This window comes from Anomaloglossus baeobatrachus, chromosome 11, assembly GCF_048569485.1.
Source record: "Anomaloglossus baeobatrachus isolate aAnoBae1 chromosome 11, aAnoBae1.hap1, whole genome shotgun sequence".
Lineage (NCBI taxonomy): Eukaryota > Metazoa > Chordata > Amphibia > Anura > Aromobatidae > Anomaloglossus > Anomaloglossus baeobatrachus.
The window spans coordinates 61547716-61566332 of NC_134363.1; the positions used below are offsets into that span (position 1 = coordinate 61547716).

The window sequence follows — 18617 nt, forward strand, 5'->3', positions numbered from 1 at the left end:
TAGGGCAATCAGGGCATCTAGGGTGGAGGGCACGTCCCGACCCGCCAACTCATCCTTGATGCGACTCGAGAGTCCCTCCCAGAAGGCGGCTGTTAGGGCCTCATTATTCCACCCGAGTTCTGAAGCCAACGTGCGAAAACGGATGGCGTATTGGCCCACCGTCAGTGTTCCTTGACGTAGGCGGAGGAGTGATGAAGCAGAGGCAGAAGCGCGTCCCGGCTCGTCAAAGGTGCTGCGGAATGCCTGCAGGAACTGTTGAAGATCCTTGGTCATGGGGTCCTCCTTCTCCCACAAGGGGTTCATCCACGCCAGCGCCTCGCCCTCTAGGTGGGACATTATAAAGGCGACCTTGGCTTGGTCGGAGGCGAACAGATGTGGCAGCTGCGTGAAATGAAGGGAACATTGATTTATGAAGCCCCTGCAGGTCTTGGGATCTCCAGCATAACGAGGAGGTGACGCCAAACGGAGTCGGGAAGCATCTGACGAGGTTGCCACTGGTGCGGGGGCCATGGCTTGCCTGGCGGGGGACCTGGGTGCCGCAGGCGTCATTGATGCTTGTAATGTGTACAGGCGGGTGTCCACGGAGGTCATGAATTGCAGCATGCGGGTCTGGACTTCACGCTGGCGTTGGAGTTCCTCTTGCAGAGCCATTAGTGCTGCAGCGGGATCCATGGCCTGATCTTACTGTCACGGCCGGGCGGTCGGGCAGACCCAGGAGGTGGATCCACTGGACCGAACTCTCTGAGATGGTGGTAGGGAGTCCGGCAGCTGAAGCACTGATGGGCAGTAGAACAGTCCGTGCAAGAGAAGGCAGCGGAGGAGTCCCAGGGACCACGGAGTCACAGAAGGTGGTCTTGGTGACGTAGCTCAGGTTCGGAGGCCGAGGTGATATCAGGCGGGGTCCGGAACCTCTGGAGCAAGATGACGGGTCACCGCAGGGATCCGGGATGGTACGGACTGTCAGATGGCAGACGGACAGCGTGCGGGGATCAGGACACGGCAGACTGGATGGCGAGGCAGGTACGGCTCTACAAAGACAGATAGGTGAGTACAGGCACATAAACACCAAGAGACCTGACTCCTAGCTCAGGGAACACGAAGATCAGGCCCCGCCCCCTTGGACAATGACCCCCTATATACCCTGTACCTGTGCAACCTCATTTCCTGTTAATGGACGCTGGCCCTTTAAGAAAGGGTCAGTGACCGCGCGCGCGCCCTAATGCGCATGCGCGCCGCCCGGGTGCCAGAAGCCAGGGAAGGAGGCTGCGAGGAGGACGCAGGGGAGCCGGCCAGGTCCAGGGAAGCTGTCGGGCGCCGGGATCGGGGGCCCGGAGCCCTGGGACGGACGGAATCCGGTGACTGGGGAGCGGAGAGCGTGGCAGGTGAGCCGGGGAACGGGGGTGAGGACCCGGGGAGCGTGACAGTATCCCCCCAGGTTCCGTGGGGTGCTCCACTTTGCCTAAACTCCGCACCAAAGTGGGTGATCCAGTGTGGGTTAGAAGTGTTCCAAGGGCATTCTCAACAGAAATGTTACACAGGTTGCTATTTTCTATGAAAGAGGTCCCCAACCTTTCTGACCAGGAGTAGCACATTCAGCTGTGAGGGAGGGTCGTGAGCCATATCCAGCTATGAGAGAGGGTCATGAGCCACATCCAGTGCTGAGAGAGGGCCATGAGCCACATCCAACTCTGAGAGAGGGTCATGAGCCACATCCAGCTCTGAGAGAGGGTCGTGAGCCATATCCAGCTCTGGGAGAGAGTCGTGAGCCACATCCAGCTCTGTGAGAGGATCGTGAGCCACATCCAGCTCTAAGAGAAGGTTTGTCAGCCACATCCAGCTCTGAGAGAGTTGTGAGCCACATCCAGCTCTGAGAGAGGGTCGTGAGCCACATCCAACTCCAAGAGAGGGTTGTGAGCCTCATCCAGCTCCCAAACCCCCTCACAGTAGTAACACCCAGAACCCCAATTACAGTATAATAATAGCCAAAGCTTTTCAACAGAAATCACACCGAGGCACTATACCAGTATTATCAAGGGGTATCTTACAAAAGTCACCATTTGGAGACCTGTTCTTCATAGAGCACCAAGCTGGCAAACAGCTGCGAGCCACACGTCACAGGCCCGTAAGCCACTTGTGACCTGAGTTACATGTTGGGAACCCCTGCTCTATGCTATGAAGCCAAAAGAGTTTCCAAAATTATGACTTCAGAAAACTGCATCATGGAAATGCTGAACTTCCAAAATGAATCCTCCGTAATTGTAAAATGCAACTATCGACATGACTTAGGACAAACAAAGTCCACGAATGCTTGTAGTGTTGGACATTACCTACAAGTCCTGTATATCTCTGTTTATTATACCCTTTATATTTTTACAATAGATCCACCGCGTAAAAGAGTTGATTCCCCAATGCTTAACCGCCATGGAAAACGCCGACCTGAGAGAAAGTCTATGGAAGTCTTAAGTGTGACAGATGGTGGCTCACCGGTTCCTGCACGACGGGCAATAGAGATGGCACAGCACAGTCAAAGGTAAAGACCAACCTATATTATTTGTGTGATTTATAATTTAAGCTTAGTTTTTGAATACTTCCCTTATTTATTGAGCAAGGACACTCAATACTCCAAGATAAAGGGAGCCACATATGTGCGGCCACCTCTCCATTCACAGTTGCACCAAAGAAGCTCTCTTTTCAGGTTCATGGAGGGGGCAAATTGGTAGATGGGATCGTTGGGAGACAGCGCCTTGAAGTAACTTTGGAAAAGTCATTGCTATACTTATTTCCTACTCATTCTATGTTTCCCACTGCATTATAGGAACTCCAAATGCAACTATATAATAATTGCAACTAGATCTTTGGGCTATAGTAACAACAACAAGTCAAGAAATGTCATGACACTGGGCCCCTCAAATGTAGTTACGAACTTCTAATGTGGGCGTCACACGAGACGATCTATAGTGCGATATGTCGTCAGGGTCACGGTTTTCGTGACGCACATCCGGCATCGTTTACGACGTTGTCCCGTGTGACACCTACGAGCGACGCAGAACGTTCGCAAATCGTGTATCGTTCACACGTCGTTCAGTTTTAAATAGTCATTTTTCTTTGCGCCGGTTGTTCATCGTACCCAGGGCAGCACACATCGCTCCGTGTGGCACCCCGGGAACGATGAACACAGCTTACCTGCGTCCCGCGGCTCCCGCCGGATATGCGGAAGGAAGAAGGTGGGCGGGATGTTTACGTCCCGCTCATCTCCGCCCCTCTGCTTCTATTGGCCGGCCGCTGTGACACCGAACGTCCCACCCCCTTCAGGAAGTGGATGTTCGCCGCCCACAGCGACGTCGCTCAGCAGGTAAGTACGTGTGACGGCGGTTTGACGACTTTGTGCGCCACGGGCAACTAATTGCCCGTGACACACAAACGACGGGGGCGGGTATGATCGCTCGTGCGATCGCACAATAGATCGTATCGTGTGACGCCCACATAAGACTGACATATATATATATATATATATATATATATATATATATACACACACATTATATATACACACACAATATGTGCAAAAACTGTATGCAGGTGTGTAAAAATTGCTGCAGGTTAGGAATGCATTCAAAAATTGAAGTTTATTATTACCACTTAAACAAAATACATGCTGATTGAACAAAAGAGAAATCTAGATCAAGTCAATATTTGCGGTGATTGCCATTTGCCTTCAAAAGAGCATCAGTTCTTTTAAGCACATGTACACACAGATTTTGAAGGTGACAGGCAGGGAGGTTTTAGAGAACTAACCTCAGATCTTCTGTGTATGAGACTTGTACAAATCCTACTGTCTCTTCATGTGATCCCAGAAAGACTGGATGGTGTGAGATTAGGGCTCAGTGGGGGCCGGATCATCCCTTCCAGGGTTTTGTGGGGGCCGGATCTTCACTTTCAGGGCTCTGTGGGGGCTGGATCACCACCTCCAGGCCTCTATGTGGGCCGGATCATCACTTCCAGGACTCTGTGGGGGCCGGATCATCACTTCCAGGACTCTATGGGGGCCGGATCATCACTTCCAGGACTCTGTGGGGGCCGGATCATCACTTCCAGGACTCTGTGGGGGCTGGATTATCACTTCCAGGATATCTTGTTTTTCTTTACGCTGAAGATAATTCTTAGGACGTATGTTTGGGTTAGTTGTCTGGCTGCAGAATAAATTTGGAACCAATCAGATGTCTCACTGTTGTTTTGCATCAGTCACAATCCGTCGCCTTGAGGAATTACGGTATCCTGCAAAATATTTTGCAGCATTCCAGTTTTTCCCCATAGACTTCTATTGGCGACGGATTGTGACTGATGATGCTGCGTTGCATCCGCTGTGTCGCGGTCAGTCGTTTTTTGACTGATCGCCGGGCGGGAGCAACGCAGCATGTAACTTTTTTTGTGCAGTGGAATCCGTTGGATTTCGCTGCGCATGCACTCTCTGGCTTCCCGCACAGGTAACCAGGATAAACATCGGGTTACTAAGCAACGCGCTTTGGTTAGTTACCCGGTATTTACACTGGTTATGGGTGCAGGGAGCCCGCGCTAAGCGGTGTATGCTGGTAACCAAGATAAATATCGGGTAACCAAGGAAAGTGCTTTGCTTATACCCGATATTTACCCTGGCTGTGCACGGAGCCTGACACTTCACCTCTCGGCTCCGCCCCCTCCCGCACTCAGCATGTATATATACACACACACACACTCTCATATAAAATAAAAAAGAAGGAAAGTGCACAGCACTGCTTACCCTTTCAAAAGGTAGTATGATAATCCCGTTCCAACACTATCCAGTGTGGCTGTTGCTTTGTAACATTAGGCAAAATCCTGAATATATTCATGGTATGATGGAAGCTGATGTCTCCAACCGTGGTGCTGTTGCCCAGAGGAAGCAATCAATTCATAAAAAATAAGAGAGCGGGCAGCACTCTGCGGTAAACTTTAGACAGCTTTATTTTTCGATGCTGACAGGTGCAACGGACATGAGGGAATAGAGGGAGGGGAGCACGAGGACGACGGTACCGTTTCGCACCTCTAGGGGTGCTTTCACGGGTCCATACCTATGTATGGACCCGTGAAAGCACCCCTAGAGGTGCGAAACGGTACCATCGTCCTCGTGCTCCCTTCCCTCCATTCCCTCATGTCCGTTGCACCTGTCAGCATCGAAAAACACACACTCTCACACATACACTCACACTCACTTGTCCTGCAGTCCCCGCGGCACTGATGTCCTCAGTGCCACGGCCCCGCTCAGCTCCACCCACCCCGAACTCCGCCCCCTCGCGTCTGCCCCCCGCACACAGCATGTATACATACACACACACACACACTTACACTAACCTGTCCTGCAGTCCCCGCGGCACTGACGTACTCAATTCCACTGCCCCGCTCGGCTCCACCCACCCCGAAGTCCGCCCCCGAACTCCGCCCCCCGCACACAACGGAATCCGACAAAGAATTCTGTTCTTTGTCATCCGTTGTCAATCGGTTGTACAGCGCATCAGTCACATGCGTCAAGCGACTCATGTGACTGATGCAAAACAACGGAAGTGTGAACTTAGCCTTAGTTCCGTCAAAATTGGAAGCTGTCCAGCCGTGCCATCAGCTCAGAACTGACAGCAACCAGTGGGACTTGACTATACCCATCTTCTATTCGAGGACGTCTGGACAAAGTGGTCTTTATAGAAGAATTGTGGCCTTAAAGACAATACATTCAACGTGGAAACAAGTCAATGCAACTCAACTATGGAAGAAAACATAGGACCTGCAGAAATATGGCAGAGAGTACTCTGAACTGATGAGTAAAACTGTGCAATATTTACTGTAACAAGGCAGTTTGTTTGCTGAAGGACTAAAGAAGAGAACAATAATAAGTGTCTACATGAACAGTGAAGCATGGTGGAGGTCCCATGCAATGTGGGGGCTCCATTTTAAGAAATAGAGTTGGGGATTTGGTCAGGAATAATGATGTCCTCAATGCCAAGAAATGCAGGCAGACACTTATTTGTAATGCAAAACCAGCAGGGAAGTGTCTGATTGGCTTCAAATATATTCTGTAACAGAACAATGACCCCAAACATAAAACCAATGTCATTAAGAACTATTTGAGAGTAAAAAAGAACAAAGAGTCCTGGAAGTGATTGGGATTGTATGTGATGGTAAGTATTTGTTAAGTGTAAAGAAAATGACTAATGGTTTTCTAACTATTTTAAAAATATAAATCTGAAAATTATGACGTACATTTGTATTCAGCTCCTAAATGAATACTTTGTAGGACCACCTATCGCTGCAATTTCTGCTGCAAGTCTTTTGGGGGATGTCTCTACTAGATTTACACATCTAGAACCTGAAATTTGTGCCCATTCTTCCTTGCACACTCCTGGGGATGGTATCTTCAGTGTGATGTGCAGTGTTAGTTTTCTGCCACACATAGTATTTTCCATTTAGCCCAAAAAGTACAACTTTGGTCTCATCTGACCAGAGCACCTTCTTCCACATGCCACGTAGTGGACACAACAAGCATGTGGAAGAAGGTGCTCTGGTCAGATGAGACCAAAGTTGAACTTTTTGAGTGAAATGCAAAGCACTCTGTGTGTGGCAGAAAACTAACACTGCACATCACCCTGAAAACACTATTCCTACCATCAAACATGGTGGTGGCAGCATCATGCTGTGGAGAAAGTTTTCTTCAGTCAGGACATGGAAGCTGGTCAGAACTGATGGGAAGATGGATGGAGTTAAATACAGGGCAATTCTGGAGGAAAACCTGTTAAAGGCTACAAAAGACTTGAGACTGGGGTGTAGGTTCAATGACCTTAAATATACTGCCAGGGCTACAATGGATGGTTTAGATCAAGGCATATTCCTGTGTGTGAATGTCTTAAGCCAGCTTTACACCTTACAATTAGGTGTGCGATCTCGTATGCGATGTGACACGCCCAGGTCGCATATGCGATTGAATGAGATTGCACGTAGGTCGTTCATTTGCTGTCACACGTGCGTTAGTAGTCTATGTTAAATTGATCAATTTTGTGTGCGATCCTTTAGATCATGTGTTCTGTGACGTGTGCATTGGACACCCTTTTTTTTTTTATTTATTGACTTGCCAAGCGTGTGTAATGTGTAGGGATGCGTTTTTACTATGTCATCTGCCATTCAGCTCTGCTACATGGCCGCTGACAGCAGACACAGACAGCCATGTAGCAGAGCTGAATGGCAGATGACAGCAGACACAGACAGAGCCGCACTGTCAGAATGAACTTGGGTGAACTTCACCCGACTTCATTGTCATGCTGCGGCTCTGTCTGTGTCGCGTCCTGATTAGCGGTCACCTGTGAAGGACTCACCGGTGACCGCTAATCTCCTAAGTTACTGAAGTTAGCAGCCCTCTCTCATACGCACCGATCCCCGATCCCCGGCGCTGCACGGCGTTCACACTGCTCCGGCGGCTTTTACTGTTTTGAAAAAGCCGGCCGCCCATTAAACAATCTCGTATTCCCTGCTTTACCCGCCCACCGGCGCCTATGATTGGTTACAGTGAGACACGCCCCCACTCTGAGTGACAGGTGTCACACTGCACCCAATCACAGTAGCCGGTGGGCGTGTCTATACTGTGCAGTGAAATAAATAATTAAATAATTAAAAAAAACGGCGTGCGGTCCCCCCCAATTTTAAAACCAGCCAGATAAAGCCATACGGCTGAAGGCTGGTATTCTCAGGATGGGGAGCTCCACGTTATGGGGAGCCCCCCAGCCTAACAATATCAGCCAACAGCCGCCCAGAATTGCCGCATACATTATATGCGACAGTTCTGGGACTGTACCCGGCTCTTCCCGATTTGCCCTGGTGCGTTGGCAAATCGGGGTAATAAGGAGTTATTGGCAGCCAATAGCTGCCAATAAGTCCTAGATTAATCATGTCAGGCGTCTATGAGATACCCTCCATGATTAATCTGTAAATTACAGTAAATAAACACACACACCCGAAAAATCCTTTATTAGAAATAAAAAACACAAACATATACCCTGGTTCACCACTTTAATGAGCCCCAAAAAGCCCTCCTTGTCCGGCGTAATCCAGGATGGTCCAGCGTCGCGTCCAGCTGTGCTGCATGAAGGTGACAGGAGCTGCAGAATACACCGCCGCTCCTATCAGCTCCACACAGCAAATGAAGACAGCCGCGCGATCAGCTGCTGTCACTGAGGTTACCCGCTGTCACTGGATCCAGAGGTGGATGCAGCGGTGGCCGCGGGTAAGCTCAGTGACCGCTCAGCTGATCGCGCTACTCACCGCTGCTCCTCTCACCTCCACGCAGCAACTGAGGTGAGTAGCGCGATCAGCTGAGCTGTCACTGAGGTGATCGCACGGCTGTCTTCATTTGCTGTGTGGAGGTGACCGGAGCGGCTGTGTCTGCTGCAGCTCCGGTCACCTCCATGCAGCAGCACTGGATGCGACGCTGGACCATCCTGGATTACGCCGGACAAGGAGGGCTTTTTGGGGCTGATTAAAGTGGTGTTTGTGTTTTTTATTTCTAATAAAGGATTTTTCGGGTGTGTGTGTTTATTTACTGTAATTTACAGATTAATCATGGAGGGTGTCTCATAGACGCCTGACATGATTAATCTAGGACTTATTGGCAGCTATGGGCTGCCAATAACTCCTTATTACCCCGATTTGCCAACGCACCAGGGCAAATCGGGAAGAGCCGGGTACAGTCCCAGAACTGTCGCATATAATGTATGCGGCAATTCTGGGCGGCTGTTGGCTGATATTGTTAGGCTGGGGGGCTCCCCATAACGTGGAGCTCCCCATCCTGAGAATACCAGCCTTCAGCCGTATGGCTTTATCTGGCTGGTTTTAAAATTGGGGGGGACCGCACGCCGTTTTTTTAAATTATTTAATTATTTATTTCACTGCACAGAATAGACACGCCCACCGGCTGCTGTGATTGGGTGCAGTGTGACACCTGTCACTCAGCGTGGGGGCGTGTCTCACTGTAACCAATCATAGGCGCCGGTGGGCGGGTAAAGCAGGGAATACGAGATTGTTTAATGGGCGGCCGGCTTTTTCAAAACAGTAAAAGCCGCCGGAGCAGTGTGAATGCCGTGCAGAGCCGGGGATCGGGGATCGGTGAGTATATGAGAGAGGGGGATAGACTGACATGGACAGAGAGTGAGGGACAGAGATAGTGACCGACTGACAGAGATTAGTGCATGACAGACATTGTGAGGCGCTTCAGAACGCAGCTTTTCAGCTGCGCTCTGAAGCGGACCTTTTTTAAGCTGCGGTGCAGAGCGCACACCTGCGCACATAGCATCAGACATCAAAATCGTATGAGGGATGTCACACGTTACAATTCACTAGGTTCATACAACAAAACGTCCAATGTATGAGGAATAAACGACGTGTATGCGATCACCGTATTTTAGTTCAATCTTGATTGCACGTAGGTGTCACACGCAAATACGTCACGAACGATGCCGGATGTGCGTCACTTACAACTTGACCCCGACGACGGATTGAAAGATTTATTGAAGCGTGTAAAGCAGGCATAAGTCAAAGTCCAAAACTAAATCCCATTGAGAATATGAGACAATTCTTGAGAATTGCTGATCACAGATGTCTCCATGCAATCTCACTGAGCTATGCCTGCTTTACACGCTTCAATAAATCTTTCAATCCGTCGTCGGGGTCAAGTTGTAAGTGACGCACATCCTGCATCGTTCGTGACGTATTTGCGTGTGAAACCTACGTGCGATCAAGATTGACCGAAAATACGGTGATCGCATACACGTCGTTTATTCCTCATACATTGAGCGTTTTGTTGTATGAACCTAGTGAATTGTAACGTGTGACATCCCTCATACGATTTTGATGTCTGATGCTATGTGCGCAGGTGTGCGCTCTGCACCGCAGCTTAAAAAAGGTCCGCTTCAGAGCGCAGCTGAAAAGCTGTGTTCTGAAGCGCCTCACAATGTCTGTCATTCCCTAATCTCTGTCAGTCGGTCACTATCTCTGTCCCTCTCTCTCTGTCCATGTCAGTCTATCCCCCTCTCTCATATACTCACCGATCCCCGATCCCCGGCGCTGCACGGCATTCACACTGCTCCGGCGGCTTTTACTGTTTTGAAAAAGCCGGCCGCCCATTAAACAATCTCGTATTCCCTGCTTTCCCCGCCCACCGGCGCCTATGATTGGTTACAGTGAGACACGCCCCCACGCTGAGTGACAGGTGTCACACTGCACCCAATCACAGCAGCCGGTGGGCGTGTCTATACTGTGTAGTGAAATAAATAATTAAATAATTTAAAAAAACGGCGTGCGGTTCCCCCCAATTTTATAACCAGCCAGATAAAGCCATACGGCTGAAGGCTGGTATTCTCAGGATGGGGAGCTCCACGTTATGGGGAGCCCCCCAGCCTAACAATATCAGCCAACAGCCGCCCAGAATTGCCGCATACATTATATGCGACAGTTCTGGGACTGTACCCGGCTCTTCCCGATTTGCCCTGGTGCGTTGGCAAATCGGGGTAATAAGGAGTTATTGGCAGCCCATAGCTGCCAATAAGTCCTAGATTAATCATGTCAGGCGTCTATGAGACACCCTCCATGATTAATCTGTAAATTACAGTAAATAAACACACACACACCTGAAAAAATCCTTTATTAGAAATAAAAAACACACACATATACCCTGGTTCACCACTTTAATCAGCCCCAAAAAGCCCTCCATGTCCGGCGGAATCCAGGATGATCCAGCGTCGCATCCAGCGCTGCTGCATGGAGGTGACCGGAGCTGCAGCAGACACAGCCGCTCCTGTCACCTCCACGCAGCTAATGAAGACAGCGGCGGGATCAGCTGCTGTCACTGAGGTTACCCGCTGTCACTGGATCCAGCGGTGGCCGCGGGTAACCTCAGTGACAGCTCAGCTGATCGCGCTACTCACCGCCGCTCCTCTCACCTCCACACAGCAAATGAAGACAGCCGGCGATCAGCTGAGCTGTCACTGAGGTTACCCGCTGTCACTGGATCCAGCGGTGGATGCAGCGGTGGCCGCGGGTAACCTCAGTGACAGCTCAGCTGATCGCGCTACTCACCTCAGTTGCTGCGTGTAGGTGATAGGAGCGGCGGTGAGTAGCGCGATCAGCTGAGCTGTCACTGAGGTTACCCGCGGCCACCGCTGCATCCACCGCTGGATCCAGTGACAGCGGGTAACCTCAGTGACAGCTCAGCTGATCGCCGGCTGTCTTCATTAGCTGCGTGGAGGTGACCGGAGCGGCGGTGTCTTCTGCAGCTCCGGTCACCTCCATGCAGCAGCGCTGGAAGCCACGCTGGAGCATCCTGGATTACGCCGGACATGGAGGGCTTTTTGGGGCTGATTAAAGTGGTGAACCAGGGTATATGTGTGTGTTTTTTATTTCTAATAAAGGATTTTTTCTGGCGTGTGTGTTTATTTACTGTAATTTACAGATTAATCATGGAGGGTGTCTCATAGACGCCTGACATGATTAATCTAGGACTTATTGGCAGCTATGGGCTGCCAATAACTCCTTATTACCCCGATTTGCCAACGCACCAGGGCAAATCGGGAAGAGCCGGGTACAGTCCCAGAACTGTCGCATCTAATGTATGCGGCAATTCTGGGCGGCTGTTGGCTGATATTGTTAGGCTGGGGGGCTCCCCATAACGTGGAGCTCCCCATCCTGAGAATACCAGCCTTCAGCCGTATGGCTTTATCTGGCTGGTTTTAAAATTGGGGGGACCGCACGCCGTTTTTTTTAATTATTTAATTATTTATTTCACTACACAGTATAGACACGCCCACCGGCTGCTGTGATTGGGTGCAGTGTGACACCTGTCACTCAGAGTGGGGGCGTGTCTCACTGTAACCAATCATAGGCGCCGGTGGGCGGGGAAAGCAGGGAATACGAGATTGTTTAATGGGCGGCCGGCTTTTTCAAAACAGTAAAAGCCGCCGGAGCAGTGTGAATGCCGTGCAGCGCCGGGGATCGGGGATCGGTGAGTATGAGAGAGGGCTGCAAACTTCAGTAACTTAGGAGTTTAGCGGTCACCGGTGAATCCTTCACAGGTGACCGCTAATCAGGGCGCGACACAGACAGAGCCGCAGCATGACCGTGAAGTCGGGTGAAGTTCACCCGAGTTCATTCTGACAGTGCGGCTCTGTCTGTGTCTGCTGTCATCTGCCATTCAGCTCTGCTACATGGCTGTCTGTGTCTGCTGTCAGCGGCCATGTAGCAGAGCTGAATGGCAGATGACATAGTAAAAACGTATCCCTACACACTACACACGCTTGGCAAGTCAATAAATAAAAAAAAAAAAAGGTGCCCAATGCATACGTCACAGAACACATGATCTAAAGGATCGCACACAAAATTGATCAATTTAACATAGACTACTAACGCACGTGTGACAGCAAATGAACGACCTACGTGCAATCTCAGTCAATCGCATATGCGACCTGGGCGTGTCACATCGCATACGAGATCGCACACCTAATTGTAAGGTGTAAAGCTGGCTCTAGAGCTTGTGTGCAAATAAGAAAGGTAAAAAAAAGTCAGCCTCTACATAAGCAAATCTAGTAGAGAGTGAGACATATTCCTAACGACTTGCAGGAGTAATTGCAGCAAAAGGTGGTATTCACTCAGGGGGGCTGAATACAAATGCACATCACAATTTTTAGATTTAATTTTTAGAATATTTTGAAAATCATGTATCATTTCCTTTACACTTGACAAATACTTTCTAGATAGTGTGAGAATCACATAATATACCAATAAAAATACATTTAAGTTTGTGGGTATAATGTGAAAAAATGTAGAAACGTTCACAAGGTTTGAATACTTTGGCAAGGCACTGTATATATATTTTTCTAGAATTCTTTTATATGTAAATAATAGATATACTATTATATATAGTCTAGAGAGGGCAAACATGTTTCTAATATATGACAGAGGTTATATAGACGGGAGCTGAACTATAGTATATCTGTACCAGGGATAGGAAGGCTACACGACGCATATTCCGGGTACCTTTATTTTATCCAGTAGGCACGATCACATTATTTCTAAAAATACAAGAGGCAAGAACTGATTATATTGTAGGAAAAATGATGTATGGCTTAAAAGGAGAGAAATCAGATGAAATTGCTAGATGCAGAAGGAATAACCATCTGAAATCATACCACTTGACCTATATATCTATCTAGCTGAAACGTAATCCTTTCCAAAGCATACAATTTAGAACGGGGCAAAATGGGGTCAGCGTCATTGTTCCATGTGCCGTAGGTAATGGATCTTTTCTATTGTAGGTCCAGATCTGTGAGTGGCGCATCCACTGGTCTCTCGTCCAGCCCGCTCAGCAGTCCAAGGGTAAGCATTGAGAAGGAAATACACAGTGATACAGACTGCAGAAGTGGATTACTATGCCAGTACATCACATTGTCACCTCCCGATGCCTTACATTACATACACCATCACAAGCCATCATGCACCAATTCAGGCCAACCCCCCTTAAAACCTTACACCTACAATCTTTTTGTGCATCATTCATCATTGCTGTACTCAAATATGGTTGTATCCCATTATATCATTATACAAAGAAATTCAAAAAGTGTAGAGATCCTATAGAATATGACTTTTTCCCGCCTATTTGAGAACTGCCATTGATGAAAGTTCATACCTGTTACACATTATGCACACACCAGTAGAGCCCATGTCCTGTCACATTGCTCCATCTCATTGTCAAACATCAATGCCCATTGGGCACTTTTCTGTCCCCCCTTGCCAGAGTCCCGTATTCACTTTCTCCCCCACGCCGCTGGAAACCGCTGATGGGGAGGACCCCCGTGCCATCTGGCAATCCAAAGCTGCTCACCGTCAGCCTGATCCGAAGACCCAAACGTTGCCTGCTAAGACCAGCCTGGGAGAGAAGCCCCTCCACACCATTAAATCCAATCCCTTACCGATTACCATGACTGCCTCCTCCCCACCGCATGACTCCTCAACTTCACCTCATCGCTCCCCATTATCCCCTCCTTTCTTCCCTTCCTCACTACCTGCTCGTTTTTTCCCTGGTACTAAATCCACCACCAAATCTATCCCTTTGCCGCAGGTGACCCCTCACCCTTCTCCCCGAGGTAGTCCCCTCCCTACCCCGCTGGGTACCCCAGTGCATACGCCCAAGGACAGCCCGACTGGGACGCCCAGTGGCACCCCACCCTCAAGTCCTGGCGTTGGTGGGGTGGCTTGGAAGACACGACTCAACTCTATCAAGAATAGTTTCCTGGGTTCCCCACGTTTCCACCGTCGGAAATTGCAAGGTAAGTTTTGTTTTCCTATATGTGAGGGCCATCTAGTGGTTAGAGTGTGGAGATGGCTCCATCAAAATGGCTGTAGATCCATGCATATTGCAGATGATAAATCACCACTAAAACTCATTTTATAAGCCATTGATATCTAACACCCATTTACGATCTTTACTTTTTGGCCTTGAATCAAAATATCATGTGGTCATAAACCACTTCTTCAGATATTTAGCACCAAAGTTGATCGTCTGATCTTAAGGTGATCCCCTGGTGTTGAAAAGTGACTATAAATTTGTCATGTATTGTTGTTCTACCTTGTTTCCTCAATTCGCCTCCACTGAGATTGGCATCCTGCATCCAAGATGACCACCACATCTCCAAAGCATGGGAAAAGGCAGGGGAGGCCTGGTTCAGAATCACTACTGCACTCCCTATTCCTCTGTGGTGGCCATCTAGGTTGCAAGAGGACCAGAACACCGATCTGTATAGAAAAGGCAATAGGAGGACACCAGTTAGGGTAACTATGCATGGCAAATGTGGAGTCACTTTCCAGCACCATGGTGGAAACGCGTTGGTTTTTTTTGGTTATTGTATGATAACGTTGCACAGCATTTTTTATCGTTTACAATAAATATAAAGTTTTATTCTTCCATCGGATTGGCCTCTTATCTCATTGCTGGATGTGTTGTTCGTTGCTCCATTACTGGAATAATTATATTTCTTAGATTCGATGAGGCTAACATATTTACTATGAAAACTCATGTCTGAATGATACTTTTATCAAAGTTTTTCCTGTTGCATTCAAATATCTGAATGCAATATGTTCATTTTTAATAGTTTTATACTGATTGTTACCACACCTTTTCTTGCCACATAGTCTCAGACTGCACAGTCAGTGCTGGCGATGTAATTGTTCCTGGACACACCCTATTGACAAGTGAAATGGACCACCCAGTTGTCAGTCTATTCATCTATCCGTATTCTCTTCTTTTCTATTAATTCCTTATAAATTCTTCATTTTTCCTCAGTACCGACACCGGAAGAAATGTCAAGTCTCACTCCAGAGTCGTCACCGGAGTGAGTATCTATTCTTTGTACTGAATCAGAGGTGACAATTACTAAATCCAATTACTTTTAGATCTGTCTTGGATTCTCTAACCTTTTTCCAATTCCCTTTGATCATAGGCTTGCCAAAAAGTCATGGTTTGGAAACTTCATCAACTTAGATAAAGAAGAGCAGATATTTGTGGTGATCAAAGATAAACCTCTCAGCTCCATAAAAGCTGACATAGTCCATGCCTTTCTCTCAGTAAGTACAGATGAACATGGGTTTTTGTGGTCCCTGAGATCCCTCTTGAAAAAACTACAGCTGCCCTTGTGAATCAGAATAAGGCCCCATTCACACTGGCTAAGATGGACATGTGCTATCCTTCTCAGCCTCGAACAGTTTCACAAACCCTCTTTGGTCCACAACTTAAGAGCAGAGACATGTCTAAGTTTGGACTGATTCATTGACCCTTGACCGAACTCATACATCATACATTTCATTTACTGGGTGTGTAATGTGAATAGTTTATGTATGCCATCTGTGTTGCATCCATGTGCTGTCTCTTACAAAATGTGTGAATTCAGCCTAAGGATATATGTTCAAAGAGTCTTTTGTAGATGGATTCCACCTGGAATCTGCTTGAAAAAGTGCTCAGTAAATGTTAAAAATAATGAACATATGCACAGTCATGTCAAAAACGATATTGCTGTGCACATGTTCTGTCTTCTGTAACTCCTTTTAACCCACTTCAGGCTTAAAAAGTCATGAAGCAGCTGCAAGAGCTGACCTGACCATTTTTCAGGTGGCTTCTGCTTGAAAAAGTGCGCAGTGAATGTTAAAAATAATGAACACATACACAGCTATGTTAAAAGGATATTGCTGTGCACATTTTCTGTCTTTTGTAACTTCTTTTAACCCACTTCAGGTTTTAAAAGTCATTAAGCGACTACTAGAGCTGACCTGACCATTTTTCAGATGGCGTCTGCTTCAAAAAGTGCTCAGTAAATGTTAAAAATAATGAGCGTATGCACAGCCATATAAAAAACAACATTGCTGTGCACATGTTCTGTCTTTTATATCTTCTTTTAACCCACTTCAGGCTTAAAAAGTCATTAAGTGGTTACAAGAGCTGACCTGACCATTTTTCAGGTGGCGTCTACTTGAAAAAGTGCTTAGTAAACTTTAAAAATTCTGAACATATGCACACCATGTCAAAACAACATTGCTGTGCACATGTTCTATCTTTTATAACATCTTATAACCCACTTCAGGCTTTGAAAATCATGAATTGGCTGCAAGAGCTGACCTGACCATTTTTTAGGTGGCTGCTCCTTGAAAAAGTGCTCAGTAAATGTTAAAAATTATGAACACATGCACAGTAACTTCAAAACGACATTGCTGTGCACATGTTTTATCTTTTGCAACTTCTTTTAACCCACTTCAGGCTTTGAAAGTCATGGAGCGGCTACTAGAGCTGACATGCTAATTTTTCAGGTGGCTTCTGCTTGAAAAAGTGCTCAGTGAACGTTAAAAACAATGAACACATGCACAGCCATATGAAAAACGACATTGCTGTGCACATGTTCTGTTTTTTGTAACTTCTTGTAACCATTTCAAGCTTCGAAAATCATGACGTGGCTACAAGAGCTGCCCTGACCATTTTTCAGGTGACTTCTGCTTGGAAGCTGCTACAATTTTAAATGTAAAAATAAAATTAAAAAAGAAGAAATTGGCAGCAAAAACATCAGAAAAAGTGTTACAGAAGATGCTTCAAACACAATGCTGGTTTGTCGGCATCAAAAAGACGATGTGTGCACATTACCTACCAAGGCCTATTATTTCTCCCCAGTAGTTTTGTATGTCCCGCCACTGTCACTGGTGATTGACAGCGTTAGATTCTTTTCCCTGCAGACAGTGCTTGCTCCAGATAAGCCAGTGCTGTCAATCACCAGTGAGGGAGATGGGACATTCAAAACCAGTGGGAAGTACATAGAAGTCATGGCGCCCCATAACAGAAGTTCTAATTGGCACCCCCCAAAGAAACATAATAATAATTGTCGGTTGGGTGACAGAAAAGTATATCACACAACTTTCAACCCTTACAAAGTAGATTTCCTCCTACTGAAGCCTCTAGATTCCCCTTTCATTGCAGCCATAAAGTATGATGCCCAACAAACACTGTACCATACCCCCATAGTGAATTCCCCCACAGTACCCTCCACGTGTGCAGTATGATGATCCTACGTACCTCCGTCAACTACCCCGGCAAGATATAGTTACCTTAACAAAGTATGATCCCCCAATCTTGACCCCCCACACAGCCCTCCATGCAGTATAAAAGGATTACATACAGCATAATGGCCCTCACACCTCTTGACACTGTATAATGGCTCACACACAGACCCCTGTATAGTATAATGGACCTCACACAAACCCTCACACTGTACAATTGAATACAGTATAATGGCCCTTAAATAGCCCACTATAAAGTGTAAAGGCTCCATCATAGCCCTTCAAATATTATAGGCTTCCATATAGTATAATGGGCCCCCCATTGTCCTGCATATAATACAATGCACCCCCTTAGGCCTCAATTTAGTATAATGCACCCCTCATAGTCCTCCATATAGAATAATGGGCCCCTCATAGTCCTTTATATTATATAGTGCACCTCCGTAGTCCTCCATAATATATAGCACTTACCCCATAGTCCTCCATATAAAATAATGCACCCCCCCATACTCCTCCATATAGTATAATGCACTTCCTGTAGTATAATACTCACCCCATAGTCCTCCATATAAAATAATGCACAACCCATACTCCTCCATATAATATAAAACACACTCCTTAGTCCTCTATATAGTATAATGCACCCCCCCATAGTCCTTCATATAGTATAATGTACAGCACATAGTCCTTCATATAGTATAACGTACAGCACATAGTCCTCCATATAGTATAATGCACCCCCATAGTCCTCTATATAGTATAATGCACAGCCCATAGTCCTTCATATAGTATAATGCACAGCCCATAGTCCTTCATATAGTATAACGTACAGCACATAATCCTCCATATAGTATAATGCACCAGCCATAGTCCTCCATATAGTATAATGCACCAGCCATAGTCCTCCATATAGTATAATGTACTCCATAGTTCTCCATATAGAATAATGCACTTCCCGTAGTCCTCCATAAAAAATAATGCACCCC

At 47.1% G+C, this 18617-nt stretch overlaps 1 protein-coding gene across 5 annotated transcripts in view; it reads left to right on the plus strand.

The window, feature by feature from the left end:
• The window catches only part of LOC142256486 (serine/threonine-protein kinase BRSK2-like), a 442250-nt gene that overhangs the window by 400465 nt on the left and 23168 nt on the right, over window positions 1–18617 (plus strand). For 3 of the 5 annotated variants that reach the window (XM_075328194.1, XM_075328196.1, XM_075328197.1), the window contains 5 exons: window positions 2380–2530; window positions 13356–13416; window positions 13835–14366; window positions 15380–15428; window positions 15537–15660. In XM_075328194.1, coding sequence (XP_075184309.1) covers window positions 2380–2530; window positions 13356–13416; window positions 13835–14366; window positions 15380–15428; window positions 15537–15660 — 917 coding nt within the window. The remainder of the gene's footprint in view (window positions 1–2379; window positions 2531–13355; window positions 13417–13834; window positions 14367–15379; window positions 15429–15536; window positions 15661–18617) is intronic. The other 2 variants (XM_075328198.1, XM_075328199.1) reach the window with 1 other exon arrangement.